General features: G+C 57.5%; 2 protein-coding genes across 2 annotated transcripts in view; both read left to right on the forward strand.

Annotated features, from left to right (window-relative positions):
• The window catches only part of LOC119093471 (protein bark beetle-like), a 56,090-nt gene extending 55,199 nt beyond the window's left edge, over positions 1–891 (forward strand). The window contains 1 exon segment of the mRNA XM_037216425.1: positions 659–891. Within this exon segment, the coding sequence (XP_037072320.1) occupies positions 659–891 (233 nt within the window).
• Positions 892–5,231: 4,340 nt separating this feature from the next.
• LOC119093472 (protein bark beetle-like) overlaps positions 5,232–16,416 on the forward strand; it is a 59,858-nt gene continuing 48,673 nt past the window's right edge. Inside the window, 1 exon segment of the mRNA XM_037216426.1 lies at positions 5,232–5,275. The gene's annotated coding sequence lies outside the window, so the exon portion shown is untranslated.

A 16,416-nucleotide genomic window follows, 5' to 3' on the forward strand; every position in this document is an offset into this window, starting at 1 on the left:
GCAATTGCTGGCGATGGAGCACCGCCCGATCCCCGGGAGGGTCTAAATGCGTGCCGATGGCGGCCTCGCGGACGGGGGCCCATATGCTGGCGATGGAGCACCGCCCGATCTCCGGGAGGGTCTAAATGCGTGCCGATCGGCCTCGCCGGGCGGGTCATATCAAGGGCTGCTGGCCTTTTGCAGGAGCCACACAACTACCCGTTGCCCCTGTGCTGTTACAGTTAACTACCTCCTTCATTGCATGTCATTTCCACCATAGCTATTGAAACCCCACTTTCTCTAAGCACATGGTCAGTACAAAGTGTGAGAAGGCGTATGGGTTGACTGAGTTATCAATGGATGATTTCGGCGACGAAGTACGTAGTCTGACACACAATGACGGTAGGCGAATGAGCAATAATTAAAGGAAGGTCGCCACATCATTTCCACAGCAGCTGAGAACGCTTGCAAGATCGTGTGCCGCGCAGGTGCAGCAGGAGAGAGCGCTGCAGTTGTGTTTGTGCAGCAGGTGCGGCAGCACAGCTCGCTGCAATACTGCACAGGTGTTACAGGACAGAGTGCTGCAGCTGAACTTGTGCAGCAGGTGTGGCAGCACAGCTCGCTGCAGTACTGCACAGGTGTTGCAGGACGGAGCGCTGCAGCTGTGTTTGTGCGGCAGGTGTGGCAGCACAGCAGCTGCTGCAGTACTACGGCGGCCAGAAGGCGGCCGGCCGGCCGCTGCCAGCCGCCTACCGCGGCGTGGAGGACGACCCGCACCAGATGGGTGGTGACTTCATACTGGACGGCGCCGGCCGGCTGGCGCTGGTACACTGCAGCACGAGCCCGCCCGACCGGCCCTCCGTCCAGCACCTGTTGGAGACGCTCGGCCGCCTCGGTGACGGCCAGCCCTAGCCGCGCCCACACGGCGCGCGCCGTCACCGGACCCGCATCCGTCGGCCAAGCTCGGCTGCTGCACAACTCCGCACGCCAGATTTCCGGGACAATCGGGCTAGATTAGAGTAGGTAGTGTGGTAGCTAGGGCTGTATCCCAGTGTCTCAGCATGGTGCTGGTCCTCAGGCCCCATCTGGTCGGACACCAGGCCGCCGCGGACGGATCGCCAGTGACGGCTGGCTGGCTCCTCAGTAGGCCGTGGTGCGGCCTGAGAGCGCGCCTGGCGCCGCTCGCGTGGAGATGGTGTGCTGCCGAGGGGTGGTGTCCGGGGCGTCTCCACCTCAACCGCGGCCGGGCCGGGCAGGGCGGCGGACGGTGGCGCCGGCCAGATGGCGGCCGCCGGGCGAGCCCGCCGCCGGGAGCCGGCAGTCTGAGGCAGGCGGCGCCACCGTCCGACGTCGGCTCGGCCTGGACCGGACCTGAGCCGACATCGGCTCCGCACCTCCGCCTCGACCGCGGCCGGGCCGGGCAGGGCGGCGGATGGTGGCGCCGGCCGGATGGCGGCCGCCGGCCGAGCCCGCCCGCCGGGAGCTGGCGGTCTGAGGCAGGCGGCGCCACCGTCCGACGTCGGCCCGGCCTGGACCGGACCTGAGCCGACATCGGCTCCGCACCTCCGCCTCGACCGCGACCGGGCCGGGCGGGGTGGCGGACGGTGGCGCCGGCCGGATGGCGGCCGCCGGCCGAGCCCGCCGCCGGGAGCCGGCGGTCTGAGGCAGGCGGCGCCACCGTCCGACGTCGGCTCGGCCTGGACCGGACCCGAGCCGACATCGGCTCCGCACACCGCCCCCCCCCGCTACGTCACAGCGTGCCAACGCGGCACCACGTGCTGTATTTCGCCAGCCACGACCGCCTCGCGGGGAGATGTATGTTTATCTTGGGGTCGAATCATGAGATCGGTGAGATTTAAAGGGCATTTGGTATCCCTGGTCATTCTCACTCTGACGGCATTTCCTCTGCCTTGCAACTGACGGCGACACAGGTGTGACCTCAGGGCAAAGACCTCAGGAATGTCCTGACTAGAACACAGTTATGTGCGCTTGTAATGATGGCTGTGCCAGCCCGCACATCGCACCGCTCCGGCGTCGAAAAACGCTGCTGTGTGTGCTCAGGCCAAGGTGAGCGTCAGGGAAAGGTCATTTGTGTTTAGTTGACAATGCTGCTTCAGGTAACATTAATTGAATTTAGTTGCATGACTGCTCTAAGTCAGTAGAATTGACCTGGATTTTACTTAATGCGCAAAGAGAGAGAAAACCTCGCATTTTTGTTCCAAAAGTGCTCACACCGCACAAGCCTACACTGGTTCCGACAAAGGTGATCTAACACAGCCGGCAAATGATCTGACCGTGTTGTATTTTGCCAAGGCAGCTGACCTTCACAGCTTGCTTGTCCTGAAATGTGTTGGGTTCACCTGGAGTGGTGCATAATTGATATCGGTGCACGATGGAATGGCTGATTTAGACCCTCGGGCGATCCGGGCTCAATCCGGCATGGGGAATTATGAGGGTTGGGCTGTAGGCGTGGTGATAAGTCTGTGTTTTACGTTGCGCATTTTGAAGGAATCGCAAACGCCTCGGTTTGCGGATGCTTCGCGTCCTATGAACGGGTATGCGGATTGATTTATGGCCAGTGTGCTGGCATGGCATATCATTTAACGTATGTTTTTGAAGTTCTTGAGGGCCAGCGAAGGATTGCGACTGTGCGCATCATGTTTTAATTGTGACCAGGGCATTGATAACATTTAATTTCAGGAATGTTTAATGGTTTGCACGGCGGGTAGGGGGCTACAAAGTGTATTCGTACCGATGTTTCGATGCCGTTTTTGGCTCACTGTCCATCACACCGACGGGTATTGAGCGCTCTGGTGTATTGCCAGTCGCCATTTGTCACTTTTCATTCCTGGTAATGAACCTGGACAGCAGGCTGTGAGAATTCTGACGAAATGGCTCGAGGCCCAGTCAATGTTAACTAGAATGTGTTTGTTAATGCTACTTCTGCACATTTAGCGCCGGGTTATGACGTAGTATGGGGCCGCCATGAGAGCATGGACCTTGGATAGACAATACAGGCACGGAAGGCAACTTATGAAGGAGATGCTGTAATCTTAAAACGCATCGTAGTATGAATACGTTTATGGCGTGATGTTTGCAATGTACAATTATCGCGACACTATGCGTGCTTGAACGTATTATGTTTTACAAATCGCGGGTAATTATTTGATCGATAGACCTCAGTGTAAATATATGGGTATGCATGGAAGATGTTTGTTGAACAAAGCGTGAAAACGAGGTGAAAAGGAGTCTGAAGATGTCTGGCATTTATTTTTAGACGTAGACCATCTTCAGGTCAAAAGATCAGGTGGAGGCGACGTTCTGTGCGAGTGAAGGGGAACGAGGTCCCCCTTTCGGGTAGGGGGCGTTAGTGGTTCGACAGCCACGCAACTTACGAAGAGGCCATCCCGATGCGACGAAAATTATAATGCTGAAGAGCGAGCCGAACATCGAACGTGAGGTCCGGAGCTCGGGACTCGTGAGGTGATAGCGACCCGCTGATGATGAGATGTTCTGCTGAACATCGAACGTGAAGTCCGGAGCTCGGGACTCGAGATGATAGCGACCTGCTGATGATGAGATGTTCTGCTGAACATCGAACGAGAGGTCCGGAGCTCGGGACTCGTGAGGTAATAGCGACCCGCTGATGATAAGATGTTCTGAGAGGAGATAGCGACGTCCACCGTAAACCTATACTGTGTGGATACATCTGTATTTGTCCCGCGGGACAGCATGTGTATCTCCCCTTGGATCTATTCCAGAGGGATAGAAGCCTACTGTTCAGGCCCTTTGTCTGGGCGTTTGCGCCATTTTAGGGCATTTATTGGCTAATGATCTGGAAAGCAGAAGCATTTTATTCTCCCCTTGAAGAAAGCGTTGCGTGCTTCTTCAAGGATTTCGCGCTGGCTGCTTTTCATCCTTCAGTTTTGTTCGCCCTCAGCGCTTATATCTAAAATAAGCTTGCTGCCACCAACCTTACTTGTCAAATAAGTAATACGACAAGACAATGGGCACTAAAATGGTTGAGCATGGAATGTCAAAATCGATTGCAACGCCGCCAAATGGGCCTCACGAGGGGCGAACGCTGGGTACGGTAGCGCATTCAAGACACTGCGCAGCCGACAAGTGGCCAATGCCCACACAAAACGGCGAAAGCAAGCTCCATCGTCGTGTCTTTCTCACCTGCCGTCTTTCTCCGCTTCCCTTTTCCCTACTGATGTGAAAACCACGCGGGCAGTGTTCTGAGGCTAGTACCTCACCAAAAGGCGATGCTGGATCTGCTGCTGGTCAGATTTGTTTTTGCCGCTGCCGCTGGACTGGATCTGAATTTCGGGATAAACTTGGTTGTTCGTAGACCTGTTTTGCCTTTGGTACAATATTATTTCTAATGATCCTGTCATATGTGTTCAGCATGAAAGGGCACATTGTTCGAATGTTGGCTCTTGCATTGAAGTGACTACGAGCAATCTCATTCGGCCTGTGCATCAGAAATTCTCCGTGACTCCGACTCGGCCCGTTCTGTGAATGCGTGCCGGTCCCGTGCCTCCACCGCTGCAGTCCACCCCGCACAAACCACCGCCCGTCTCTCCCCCCTTACAATTAGGTCCTACACGGGCCCACGCTCCGCCGCGGCCCCCTCTGCCTCTTGCGGGGAGGAGCTGGTCATGACAATGCACCTGTACTCCCGTCGCCGCCCCTCGGCCGCGCTCTGTCGTCCGTCAAGGTAGCAACGCAGCCCGAGCCCCATACGCGCCCGCGCGACAGCACAGCGTCGGCGCTGGTGACCGCCGCCCTCGTGCGGACCACGCGCCCGAGCCCCTCCAGCACCTGGACTGACTGGAGCTTCGTACCTGTTCTGACGTCATAGTCACGTGACCGCGTTTTAAACCTCCAATGCGTAACAGTGAGGCGGTTGGCCTGGGAGGGCGCGCGCGGCGCGGCGGCGGCTGAGTGCCTGTGCGGCGGCGGAGCCGCGGTGAGCTGTGGGCGATCGTGCACCGGAGCGACGGACAGCACGCGCGCGCTCCGGGAGCGGGCGGCGGCCATGGCGGGGCACGCTTGGCGACTGCCGGCGTTGGTGTTGGTGGCTGCCCTAAGTCTGGCTGGCGCCGAGACGGAGGTCGGCGGCATCTACAGCCAACGGACGCGCTGGGAGCTGTCGCGCTCGCCGTACGTGGCCAGCAGTGACGTGCTGGTGGAGGCGTCGGGTGCTCTGGAGATCGAGGCGGGCCGTAGTGGTGCGGCTTCCGGCCCGGCATCGGGCTGACGGTGCGAGGCGGGCCGCCTGCTAGCCAGGGTGAGTGGTGACCCGATCTGACCAGCTGATGGGGAGCGGCGCGGCGCCGGCCCCCTCCACCCCCGGCCCGCCGCCGCCGTCGCACGACCTTGAAGCGGGCCGACCCGTTCCTCGGCCGAGACCCACAGCCGCGGTCCCAGGCCGCTGCCAGTGAAGCGCTGCCGACTGCGATACCACGGATGGATGCTGGCTGCTGACTGCGCGGGCTCGTTCGCTGTTCGCGATTTGAAAAGATGACGCAAACGGACGGCCACTGTGTGGCAATAACTTATTCATGTCTTTGTCTGGAACTTCCTATCTATGTGGTTACGCGGCTGTGCGGGCCGGGCGTCTGAGAGGGTCTTACATCCCTGCCACCTCCTTAGCACATGAACAATTTGGCACTTTTTCATCCCATAAAGGCGCCCCTATCATATGAAGCCTGGGGATGAGCGCACCAAATCCCGGGTACAACGCGCTTCTGAACCCAAGTGAAAGGACGACTGACTGGTGTGGGGTTGCCCTAAAAACATGGGTGTGCCTTGCCCGGGTGGAGGGGCATCCCCAGGCCAAAGATAAGGATACGCCCCCAGACGTATGCTGAGAGCCTTACGAGTGGGTGGAGACTAACCACTTGAACTCGTCGGAATCTGCCAGCGGTTATGGGTGCAAAGTGACCTTTAACATCAGCGCCCTAATCCCCAAATCACCAGCGTTAGTGATGGAGCGTATTTACTGTTATGCCCCAGCAGAGGCGCCTGTCACCCAGGCATGGAGTGCGGTCTGATGGTAGAGAGAGACGTTTGAGAGTTCAATTAGAGCGCCACATCTGGCTGGTGGAAACGAAAGAGATGTCCAATGCCTCAAAAGCACTACACCCCAACTGAGGATGCCCACCGCCTTAGTGTACTGCGGCATAAAAAGGGAGTTGTTCACCTTTACATTGGGATTTGAACTGAGAAGCAGGGGTGTAGCGCAGACCGGAAAATTGAACATGGTGAAAGAAATAGTTGGCTTGACGCGACATTTTTGACGCTCAACAGGAAGATAAACGGGTGTTACAGGTCTCAAAGGGTAGCGGAGGTGGTGCTCCGCTGCGCTGTGAATACTGGTGGCATGGCGTCATCATTGTTGACGTCAGAGCTACGTGATACGGGTTGACGGAGGACCAATCGTGCCGCTGGCTGCTGCACTGAGTCACGTGCAAGTAGGGAGGGGGGCGGGCGGGACTTGGGGGTGTTCAACATGTGTATGGGGTTTTGGACTGAAATAGCCATCCTGGAGATAATTCGGTGAAGTTCAAGCTCTGCTCATCTCAAGATCCAAACCCCTCTAAATTCTGAACTAGGTGCCCGCGGGAATGTGCAACCCTTTCGTGCAACTATTTCAAGGTCACTGAGGCAGGCATGACGTCACGTCATTAAAATCCTGTCATTTCATTGACCATCTGACATGACATTGACGGCGATCAAAGCTAATATAAATATTTGTGAGCAAGATTTCCAGATATGAAGGACGTCGATTTCCTCTCCATAGTGTTGTGCAAGATACGATGACGTAATCAAACAATGGCGCATTGAGGAGCATGCTCACTAAATAAGGAATCTGTGTTGTCTAGAGCAGTTTTTCCACTTCATAGCATGCCAATTGTATTAATAAGCTTATTTCATCACATCTGGTGCTTGCTGCAATATCTTCAAGTGTGGAACATTCCCTTTAATAGGGGACTGCCGTCCCAAGCCAAAATAAAGGTGCTTCCTAAACAAAGGCCATAATTTCAGTGCGGGAACCAGAGGTTAATGAGAGCTTAGCATTGAAAGCATGACAGCGAGACTACCAAGCGTTAACAACGCATAGATGCATGCCTAGTTTCCAACAAAGTATACACAGACGACATTTTTCATGTATGAGGGTAAGTATTGCATTGAGAACGAGCACAAATTGAATCGCGTAAATATAAAGCAAGTATAGGCAGACCTTGCTCTCGCACATGAACTGCGTGCTTCAGGATAATCATCCGCAGCTCGGCTTTCCTAACACACGCACAGTCAATTCTTGTATGCCAAAGCTCATCCCCACGAACCCTCTTCAGTGCACATGTGAAATTTAAATACCATGAACCTGTTCTCGGGCTTAAAAAAACAACGATGGAGCTCAGGAACAATCGGGAGATGTATTCAGTCGTTGACTGTCACTGGTCAGTCATTCAGGAGGCCTCCGCAAACTAAATGATCTGGAATGAATTCTGGCAAATGCATGCAGATGCGAATTCGAATTCGGATAACAAAAGCGATGCAGGATTTGTGTATGTATGTGTGCCAATTATGTTCAACAATAGGTTATAGAAAGGTCCGTGTCAAATATGTGGTTCGGTTTCCAGAACGACCTGTTTAGTTTCCGAACACAGAATGCATGATATTTTTAGATTTTGGTTAAAAGTCTTTCCAATGTTTCAAGGCATGTAAATTTCCGAAATGCAGGACAATATTGTACCTTGCAATAATATTGGACAATATTGTACCTAATAATAATAATACCTTGCCCCCAGGACAATAAGGGGAACGTCTAAATCCTGGTAGACCAACGTTCATAAACGTAGACCCCTCGGGCGGTGTGCTCCATAATCCCAGCGAGGGACCGCTGACTGCGGCCCGGCCCGGCGTGCGGGCGTGCCCGCCCCACGGTCGCGTGAGTTGCCGGCGGGCACGCGGGCTCGCCCTCCACGGGGTCCACCCAGCTGCCGGCAGCCGCCAGCCAGCGCTGTAGGTCGATACGCTCCTGTCACTGCCAGTCAGCATCGCAAGTCGATACGTCCCTGATACGCTCCTGTCACTGCCAGGCAGCACTGCAGGTCGATACGTCCCTGATACGTTCCTGTCACCCACCGACCGTTGAACAATATAGACAAAGATTCGCAGCCAAATGTCCAGCGCGGTCAGCAGGGCCGTCCCCTCGCCGCAGTCTTGAACAGGACTACGGCGGGGCGTGGCACTGCATCTTGGGCACATTCAGAGTTGGTGCTGTGCAATCCCTTACTGTATTTGTCCCCTGGCCACGGAGACGGTGTTGCGGACGGCAGCGGCACCCGCCTTTTGGGATGCTGGAGCATGCGGATTTCCGTGTTCATTCGCCGTCCGGTCATTCCGTGCGAGGTCGGCACGAGTCATCTACGCTGTTGTAGACGTCAGCCATCGATCGGCTCTCATGACTAGAAATGCACCTACATCATGGTGTGGACACATGATATCATGATCTTTGCTTGGGGTCATATTCATGATGTGGAATATATGTGAGACGTTAGCGAAGATTTTGTCCAGGAGGGGGGGGGGGAGGGCAAAGATTGTCAAAACATAATTTAACCCCTTTCCAGACAGGAAAATAGTTCAGATAGCCCTCTTCGGTGCTAAAAGTTGCGGTTTTTTTATTTAAGGGCCCTGCTTGATTTGGAAAATTATTTTGATGCATTGGAATACCGTCTTGATGTGCCGATGTTCTCTTAGTTCTACCGGCATTATAAACTGCTAACAAGCAGCGGGGTCCAAAGCCCAAATCCTGCTTACGCCACTGGATGCGAGGTTTTCGCATCGTCCTCAAGCGAGCGTGAGCCCTCGAAATGTCTGGATTGGTGTTGAATGACCAGCACTTCTGGGATCTGGCGTGTGTGGAATCAAACCGCACCTGGCGTTAATTTCATCCACAATGCTTTGTCTTCAGCACTGTCAAATCCATTCTGACAAATGGTCTTGCTTTTGTCACGTTATTTTTTTTCTTTTCGTATGGCGCTTCGCCGCCAGTGGCCATCAAACGGCCACGTGCCGCTAAGTCCCGCGCCGTGCATGTCGTTAATTTGGGGCTGACTGAGCTGGGGCGGCGCGTTGACGGCCAGCGGATTGGCGGCGGCCGCGCTCAGTCCCATCCGCCGGCCGCAGCACCGCTAGCCCTGCGGTCCGCCGCCGCGCGCGCGCGCTCGTGGGAAGGCCGACGCGCCCCGCGGACTGGCGTGGACACCACGCACGTGTGGGGGACCGGGCCGCTGGGGCCGCTGCAGCCGCCTGGCGACCATTTCCGCGGCACCGGTGACACGCACGGGGTCGATGGGCACGGCGTGCGGCTTTGTCGGATGTTCTTGGTCGGCGCCTGTCCGGGCGGTGCCTGGTGTCGTCTGGTGGACGGCACCGGTCACGTCACGGCTCGTCACGCGCCGTCACGCGCCGTCACAGCGGCCGGCGCGCGCCCGCTGGTGGCGCCGCGCCGCGTGATGCGCTTTATTGCTCCCTCGTCAACGCGGCCGTTCGCCGCGCCAATCACGCCGCCGACGACGGTGCAGCTGGTTATTAGCCCGGCGCGGGGCGGGCCGCGTGCGTGTGCTCGTGTCGGGCCAGGTGTGCGTGTTTGTCTGCTGTTTGGTCCGACTGTAGCTCCGCTGACACCGCAGAGGCTCCAGACGCGGCTTGGAGTGCAGCCCCAACGCCTGGTGCTTAACGGAGTGAGCCTGCGTGGTTTCATGCCGCTGTCTTTTCAATGACAGAGTAACTGATCACTTCTAACTCTCACAGGGGCGATGGATGCTCTCCCAAGTCGGGGGCAGAACTTTAAGTTGCCGCTTTCCGTGAACGCGATAGGACCAACATTCGGTTCTCAGAAAGTGGGTGTTCAGCCTCCCCTTCGGTTCCGGCGCCCTGCCCTCTCATTCAGCGGGAGCTATTGGCTCGCGCCGTTAGCGAGCGTTAATGGTGTTAGACATCATTCCAAATGTGATCTCCGTAGAGTTGTCTGGTAATCGGCGACCCGCTTCCTTTACTGTTCCGAGGAAATATTTGGGTTCTCGGACGCCATAAATGTTCATGTTTTTTTCATTTTAGATTCGTTAACTAACTTTGACTTTGGTTCGTCACCAAAACCGAAATATTTGCTTGGTAAGCCGTGACAAAATTGCGTTTTAATACATGGCATGACATTACATGCACCTGTGCAAAGGATGGCTTACGAGTGTAGTGGCTTATTTCGATAAGACTGGGTTTCCAGAACGCTTCAATCTTGCGGAACACCAGCACACGTTAGCTTCGCGCCCCTAATCGGCCGTAATCTCGTCAGGGGCGTCAAGGCATCTCGGCAACACGCTCACGCAGACTCGTCGGACCGTCACAAGTCGGAAAGTCGGACGTCGGCCTACCAGGCTGTGGTTGGGTAGTGACCTGCGCAGTGATGGCCGCTGATGTATGCTAAGTGATATGGTTCAGTTAATACGTTTTACCAGCTTTAAGGTTCGTTGTTTGATCGAAATGTACTTCCCACGGCTTGCATAAGCTAGCTGTACTTCCTAATTTCACCTCCAGCAAAGTGGTGCTTAAGTTGTACATTCATTGTTACGGCTTCTTTGACGGCGTACCACAGTGGCGCTGCCTCGCTTTCGCAAAGCGGGAAGTTGGTTGATTCTTTCAATCTTTTGCAATCACTCATTGACTTAAAATGACTGCCTCATGTGCTTGCGTACGTCAGGCTTCTCACTTATCACGCAGACCTGAACTGGGCCGGTGGTGCTCGTGCTTCGGTATGCTTATAAGCATAGCTGCATTGTCATAACCCGAACGCCGCGCTGGCTATTGTCAATGAGCACGCATGAAGAGCCTGAGGATGGTTATCGGCGGCTCCAGCTGTTTCCGTCCAGGCGAAGTGGCTGCATGTCGCCGAAGCTAAAGACGTTCGTCAGATGTTTCGCATATGTCCGAATGTGGCCCTGGAGCGAACGCAAGGAAGGAGACAGCCAATAAAGGAAAGTTCCCGGATATGAGATTTCCTGTGTCGGCGCCCGACATGCTCTAACCTCGTTCATATCTTCCGCGTGCGCGCACTGTGTTACTGGTAAGCCCGCCAGCCGCTGGCACCGGCTCTCCTGCAGGATGTCCCCATGGGCAGCTGGCTGCTCATGGCCGCACACCGCACCACGTGGCCGTACGGCTCACCGCCATCTCCTGCCCGCGAGGTCGGGCATGGGTGTGGACTGCCATGCTGAGGCCCCGCTCTGTGCGCTATTGATCGCCATGCGCAGGCACGAGCGCCGACGGCCGGGTTGTTTGCGTCCAGCCAGGGACGCCGCGGGAGCACGGCGGCAGCGCCGCGGCGCCACGCGCCCACGCCTTTCTCCGCTGGAGTGCTCAGCGGACGGCGTTTTTCAGTGGCGGGGGCTGTGAAGAGTTGCAGAGCGTCTCCATGTTTGAGATAGGAATGCGGCTGGGATTTCTTTGTCATCTCGTTCGTGAGACAGATAGGTGGACGAGAGGGGGCGGGCTGAAAGTTTGTGAGATAGGTAGGTCGACGAGAGGGGGCGGGCTGGAAGTTTGTGAGATAGGTGGGTCGACGAGAGGGGGCGGGTTAAGTTTCATACGCGCGGCGGAGCACTGGATCTCAGCTTAGTGTATTGTGTGTCGATCGGTATATTCAGATTCCATTGTTCCGGGTGACACCGATGTGACAAAGCGAATGACGCATTACGTACAATGTCGTCGGTATGTGTGTCAGCGCAAACTCACGTGTCTTATGAAGTTGAAGTAGGGGGGGGGGGGGAGGAAGGGCACACTGTTGCAGCAACATTTTCAAGGGCCGCGACTAGCGGTGGCCGTGTTAACGTCCAGAGACCTCGATCGCGAACCGACCTCGATTTTCCCTTGTGGGTGTCTGACCGTGTGGCACCAGAAGCCGGCGAACATCACAGAACCTATCCGCCCCTCCCGGCAGAACCCATCAGAGCACCTCCTCCCCTCCCCCTCCCCCGTCTCCACAGAGCCTATCCGCCACTCCCGGCAGGACCCATCGGAGCACCTCCTCCCCTCCCCCTGTCTCCAAAGCGCTGAGCGCGGTCGGAGCGCACCGCTGGAACGCCCTGATTGGCCCCGGCGCCCCACCGGAAATGCGGGGTTTCCGGCCCGCCCGCTCATAACGCGGTCGTCGCCGCCGGCGGCGTCTGTGTGCCGGACATTCGAAACGCACCCGTGTTTGTGATTACTGCGTTTACGGACTGTAGAGCCTGGCGCGTGGTTTTGCTGCACGCATTTCCGACCGAAGCGGCGCCGTACAGGTGAACGCCGCCCACCTGATCACCGCGCCGGCCAGGCTCGGCCGGGCGGCGGAGACGGCGTGCCCCGGCGCCGCGCCCGACGGCGCTCGGCCGGCCGTGCCGTCAGCTGCCGGCCGTGGCCGATCACACTGTGATGCCCCGCTTCACTTCATCCAGGCTCCAGCGGGGACAGGTGCCTGCCGGCCGGCGGCCGGCGCCGCGCGGCCGCCTGCCGTGGCCGGTCACACTGTGATACCTCGCTTCACTTCACCCAGGCTCCAGCGGGGACAGGTGCCTGCCGGCCGGCGTCCGGCGCCGCGCGGCCGCCGGCCGTGGCCGATCACACTGTGGTGCCCCGCTTCACTTCACCCAGGCTCCAGCGGGGACAGGTGCCTGCCGGTCACGGCTGATTAGAACGGTACAAGGGGAGACTCACCCTGCACACGGTCGACTGCTTCTCCAGACAAGATCATGCGTGGATTCTGAATTCACGTATTCACGCCATTGTTACAGCTGTTGGGACTTAGTCAAGAAATGCAAGCATTTGAATGAAGGGTGTAATTGATTATACAGCGTCGTCAGAAAGCCCTTGGTGTGCTGTTCGTCATTGATATTGGGAGACTATCAGTGCGTTGCATGCATGTTGGCGGGCACGACTTTCCAGTTGGCTGCGCGTTCACCAGCAGTTCAAAACAGAGCCCAGTCCGATGCCGTGTCGGTCGCGGCCCCGCCGATCCTCGGCTGGCCAGGTACGACACACCACGCCCGGCGGGGTGTTGCTGGGCATACGCCTGGCCCGGTATTACGGGGCACGCCTGGCCGGCTATAACGGAGCCGGATGACGCTGTTCCGGGCGACAGCCCGCGGCGCCGCTGGAGTGCGGCGCGCCTCACAGCCGGGCCCGCGATGTCGCTGGAGTGCGGCGCGCCTCACAGCCGAGCCCGCGGCGCCGCTGGAGTGCGGCGCGCCTCACAGCCGGGCCCGCGGCGTCGCTGGAGTGCGGCGCGCCTCACAGCCGAGTCCGCGGCGCCGCTGGAGTGCGGTGCGCCTCACAGCCGGGCCCGCGGCGCCGCTGGAGTGCGGCGCGCCTCACAGCCGGGCCCGCGGCGCCGGCACCGGGACAACGTGCGCTGATGGCCGCTCGGTCTGGCACCAGCCGGGCATGGTCAACAGTTCAGATGCAGAGGTTCCTCTGCCCGCCCCCCCCCCCCCCCCCTTCGGACTGGGGCCAGAGAAGCCACATGTTGGCGCCCAGCCTTGCCACTGAACGAGATTCTTTCGTTGTTGATATTACGCCATAATGCCCATTGCGTTATCGACATATGTCCCCATACGAAGCCGATAGTTTTTTGTTGGCCTTGTGTCCAAAAAGTTCAAGTAGCTTCTTCTTCGACGTTGTGTTGGATTACGCAGCTATTATTCGGGAAAACATGACGAAGATGTGTAGATTGTGCCTACGGCGATGGACTTTCGCAGGCACATAGGCACAATGTCCAGTGGTGGCAAATGTCAAATTTGTCCGAACTGCTGCGAATCTCGGTCGGTGTTCTGCGCATTAGATCAGTTTCCGGTGCAAACAATACTTTGGCTTAGCGAACTTGGGGCGTGGCTCCGTACTCCCACCCCTTAGCTGCGTGGCTGGTGGTGATCCTTTCATCACAAAGGAATTTAGAAGATAGGTTGTCAGCAACTGATGCAAATCCAGCAGTTTTGCGGCAGAGCCCAATGGATTCCCCGTGAGTCAGCCAGGGCAGAGAGAACCGGTTATATTTCCGAGTCAGCTGCTGCGGTGTGATTACACTGTGAGTGGCGTCTGCAGCCGGCTGAAGCCGCCTGGCTGTACCTGGTGTGATAGCAGCCCGGGACCGTCAGACGCGGTGGCGGGGGTGACGAGGCCCCGGCCCGACTCCGTCGGATGCGGTGGCGAGGGTGACGAGGCCCCGGCTCGGCTGGCGGGGTGCGGGGGTGACGAGGCCCTAGACGAACAGAACCTGCTTTGATTACGACACTGGGACAGGCTGCTGTAGACTGACCGGCGGCAGTTCCGGTGGAGCTGGGTGGCCCGATCATGCGTCAGCACCACTGGCTACACCACTGATCATGGCCTGCGCCCATCGCCGACACGCGGCGATGGGTGCAGGCTGCTGCCGCACGGGCGGCCCGCAGCCGGCGCGGCCGGCGTCCTGGTTAGCCCCCCGACTGCGAATCGTCCGCAGCGCGGTAACTCAGCTGTGCAGTGACCAGTAGGCACAACTGCAAACGTATTCGTAGGCATAATGATTGCACAGCTCCAGTTAGGTAGGCTAGGATAGATCTACTTAGATAAGCTGGGATAGATAGGTTAGTACACTATTACTCGACTGTGGCGCCTGGCCTCCCGCCGGCTCTGGGTGGGGGAGCGGGATGACGTACCCTGTATGTGTTTAGGGCTCGTCACGCCGCGGTGTGACAGGTAATGGTGCCAGCCGCCGCTACTGCCGCCGCTACTGCCGCCGCCGCCGCCGCCCGAGCGGCAGCGCGCGTGTGATTCATCGGCTAGGGCGGTCGCGCTGCCCCCGCCGACAGCGCCAACGCAGCTGCCGCCAGAGCTGAGCGGCTGCTGTCCCGACAATGTGCTTGTTCCTTACACGGTGTTAAAGCGAAGCGGTTGGGAACGCAGCGAGTCTTCCTCTGGAGCGTTAGGAGGAGGAAGTCCCCAGTTTGTGAGGGCAATGTGCGTGATCTGAAGGTTAGCGGTGTGGAGTTTTCGCCGCCAGCAGTGGTGGCACTCGAGGCAGTGCAGGTTCTCACCACCTGCTCCGCGTCCAATGACCATTGGTCTCTAAGCAAGACACGCAAACCCTCTGGTGTGGAGCTGAGTCCTGACGGGCGACTGCGCGGGTGATCGGTGGCAGATTGTAAGCAGATTAGTGGGGCTCGATGTCTACGGGAGTCTGGTAAAACAAGACGCAGTTCCGTTTTTTAAGCGGTCTAGTCGTTCGGGAGACCGCGTTTCTACCGGGCGCACTGGGCACGACAGGTGAAGTGTGTGATATCGCATCCATCTGTTGCCTCCTGTTCATGTTGACACATTCATGCAATATGAAATAAAATAAAAATATTGACTGGTGGAGAACTTCGTACTGGGACGATTTTAACGCATCCTTAGTGTTCGAGGTTTGATGTGAAGAAGCCGTACCATGGAAGCACGGTGCTCTGCCACTGAAAGACGGCCGTCCTACGACAGATGTCCGCTGTCGCGGTCTGACGCGAAAATTGGATGATGGCTCACGCCTGACAAATTCACGTTCACCTGCGTTGAAGGGGATGGGGACCATGGAGTGATTGCTGCGCGAGCGTGAGCTGGTGAGTGATCGCGCTGCTTTATTCTTTCCTCACAGCTCGGCAGGAAGGAAAATAGCGCGTACTTAAATGTGTGACCGATGTGTGACGCGTCGGCTGATCAACCGCGCTCTGTGTGACTAAGCGACCGTCTGGGGACGGGATCGCGGTCCTTTTCAAGTTTGGTGCAATTCGCAGGACGCTTTGGGCGGTGACAGTTTGCTCTTTCTGATGATGGGGTCAAAGCCTATTTACAAGTAAGGCTCGACAGAAAGGACTTAGATACGCACAGGTCTTCGGGTGGCAGCGATGCTTCGAATGAGGCGCTGTGGGCGGGTATCGTTTAATGAGTCCAAACCACCACCATGGCGACTGCTCCTCCACCAACATTCACCGGTCATGACAGTGGTGGGAGCAGCCGCACACTGACGCTGGGTCTCAGGGTCTGACAGTGAGGGGGGGGGGGGACTGAGACACGCTGCCTGAGGCGCAGGTGTGCATGGCTGAGATTAGCGTGACCCCGACAGACTGTACTTGGAAGCAGCCTCCAGCGCAGGCTAGGCCAGGCTGTGGCTGGCCCAGCAGGCGTGGAGTCGGAATGCTAATGGGTCGGCTCCCGGAGTAAAACAGAGTTCAAATCGTGACGCTCTCACCTTGGATGGTGTGCCCTACCTCACGACGTGGTATTCGCCAGACGTGAGGAGATGGGCTTTGATGCCCGACGGTGTGGCCCTCGTGAGGTTATGGGCTTTGATGCCCAACTGTGTGGCCCTCGTGAGGTTATGGG

The sequence above is a fragment of the Pollicipes pollicipes genome, unplaced genomic scaffold (assembly GCF_011947565.3).
Source record: "Pollicipes pollicipes isolate AB1234 unplaced genomic scaffold, Ppol_2.1 Scaffold_4002;HRSCAF=4701_pilon_pilon_pilon, whole genome shotgun sequence".
Lineage (NCBI taxonomy): Eukaryota > Metazoa > Arthropoda > Thecostraca > Pollicipedomorpha > Pollicipedidae > Pollicipes > Pollicipes pollicipes.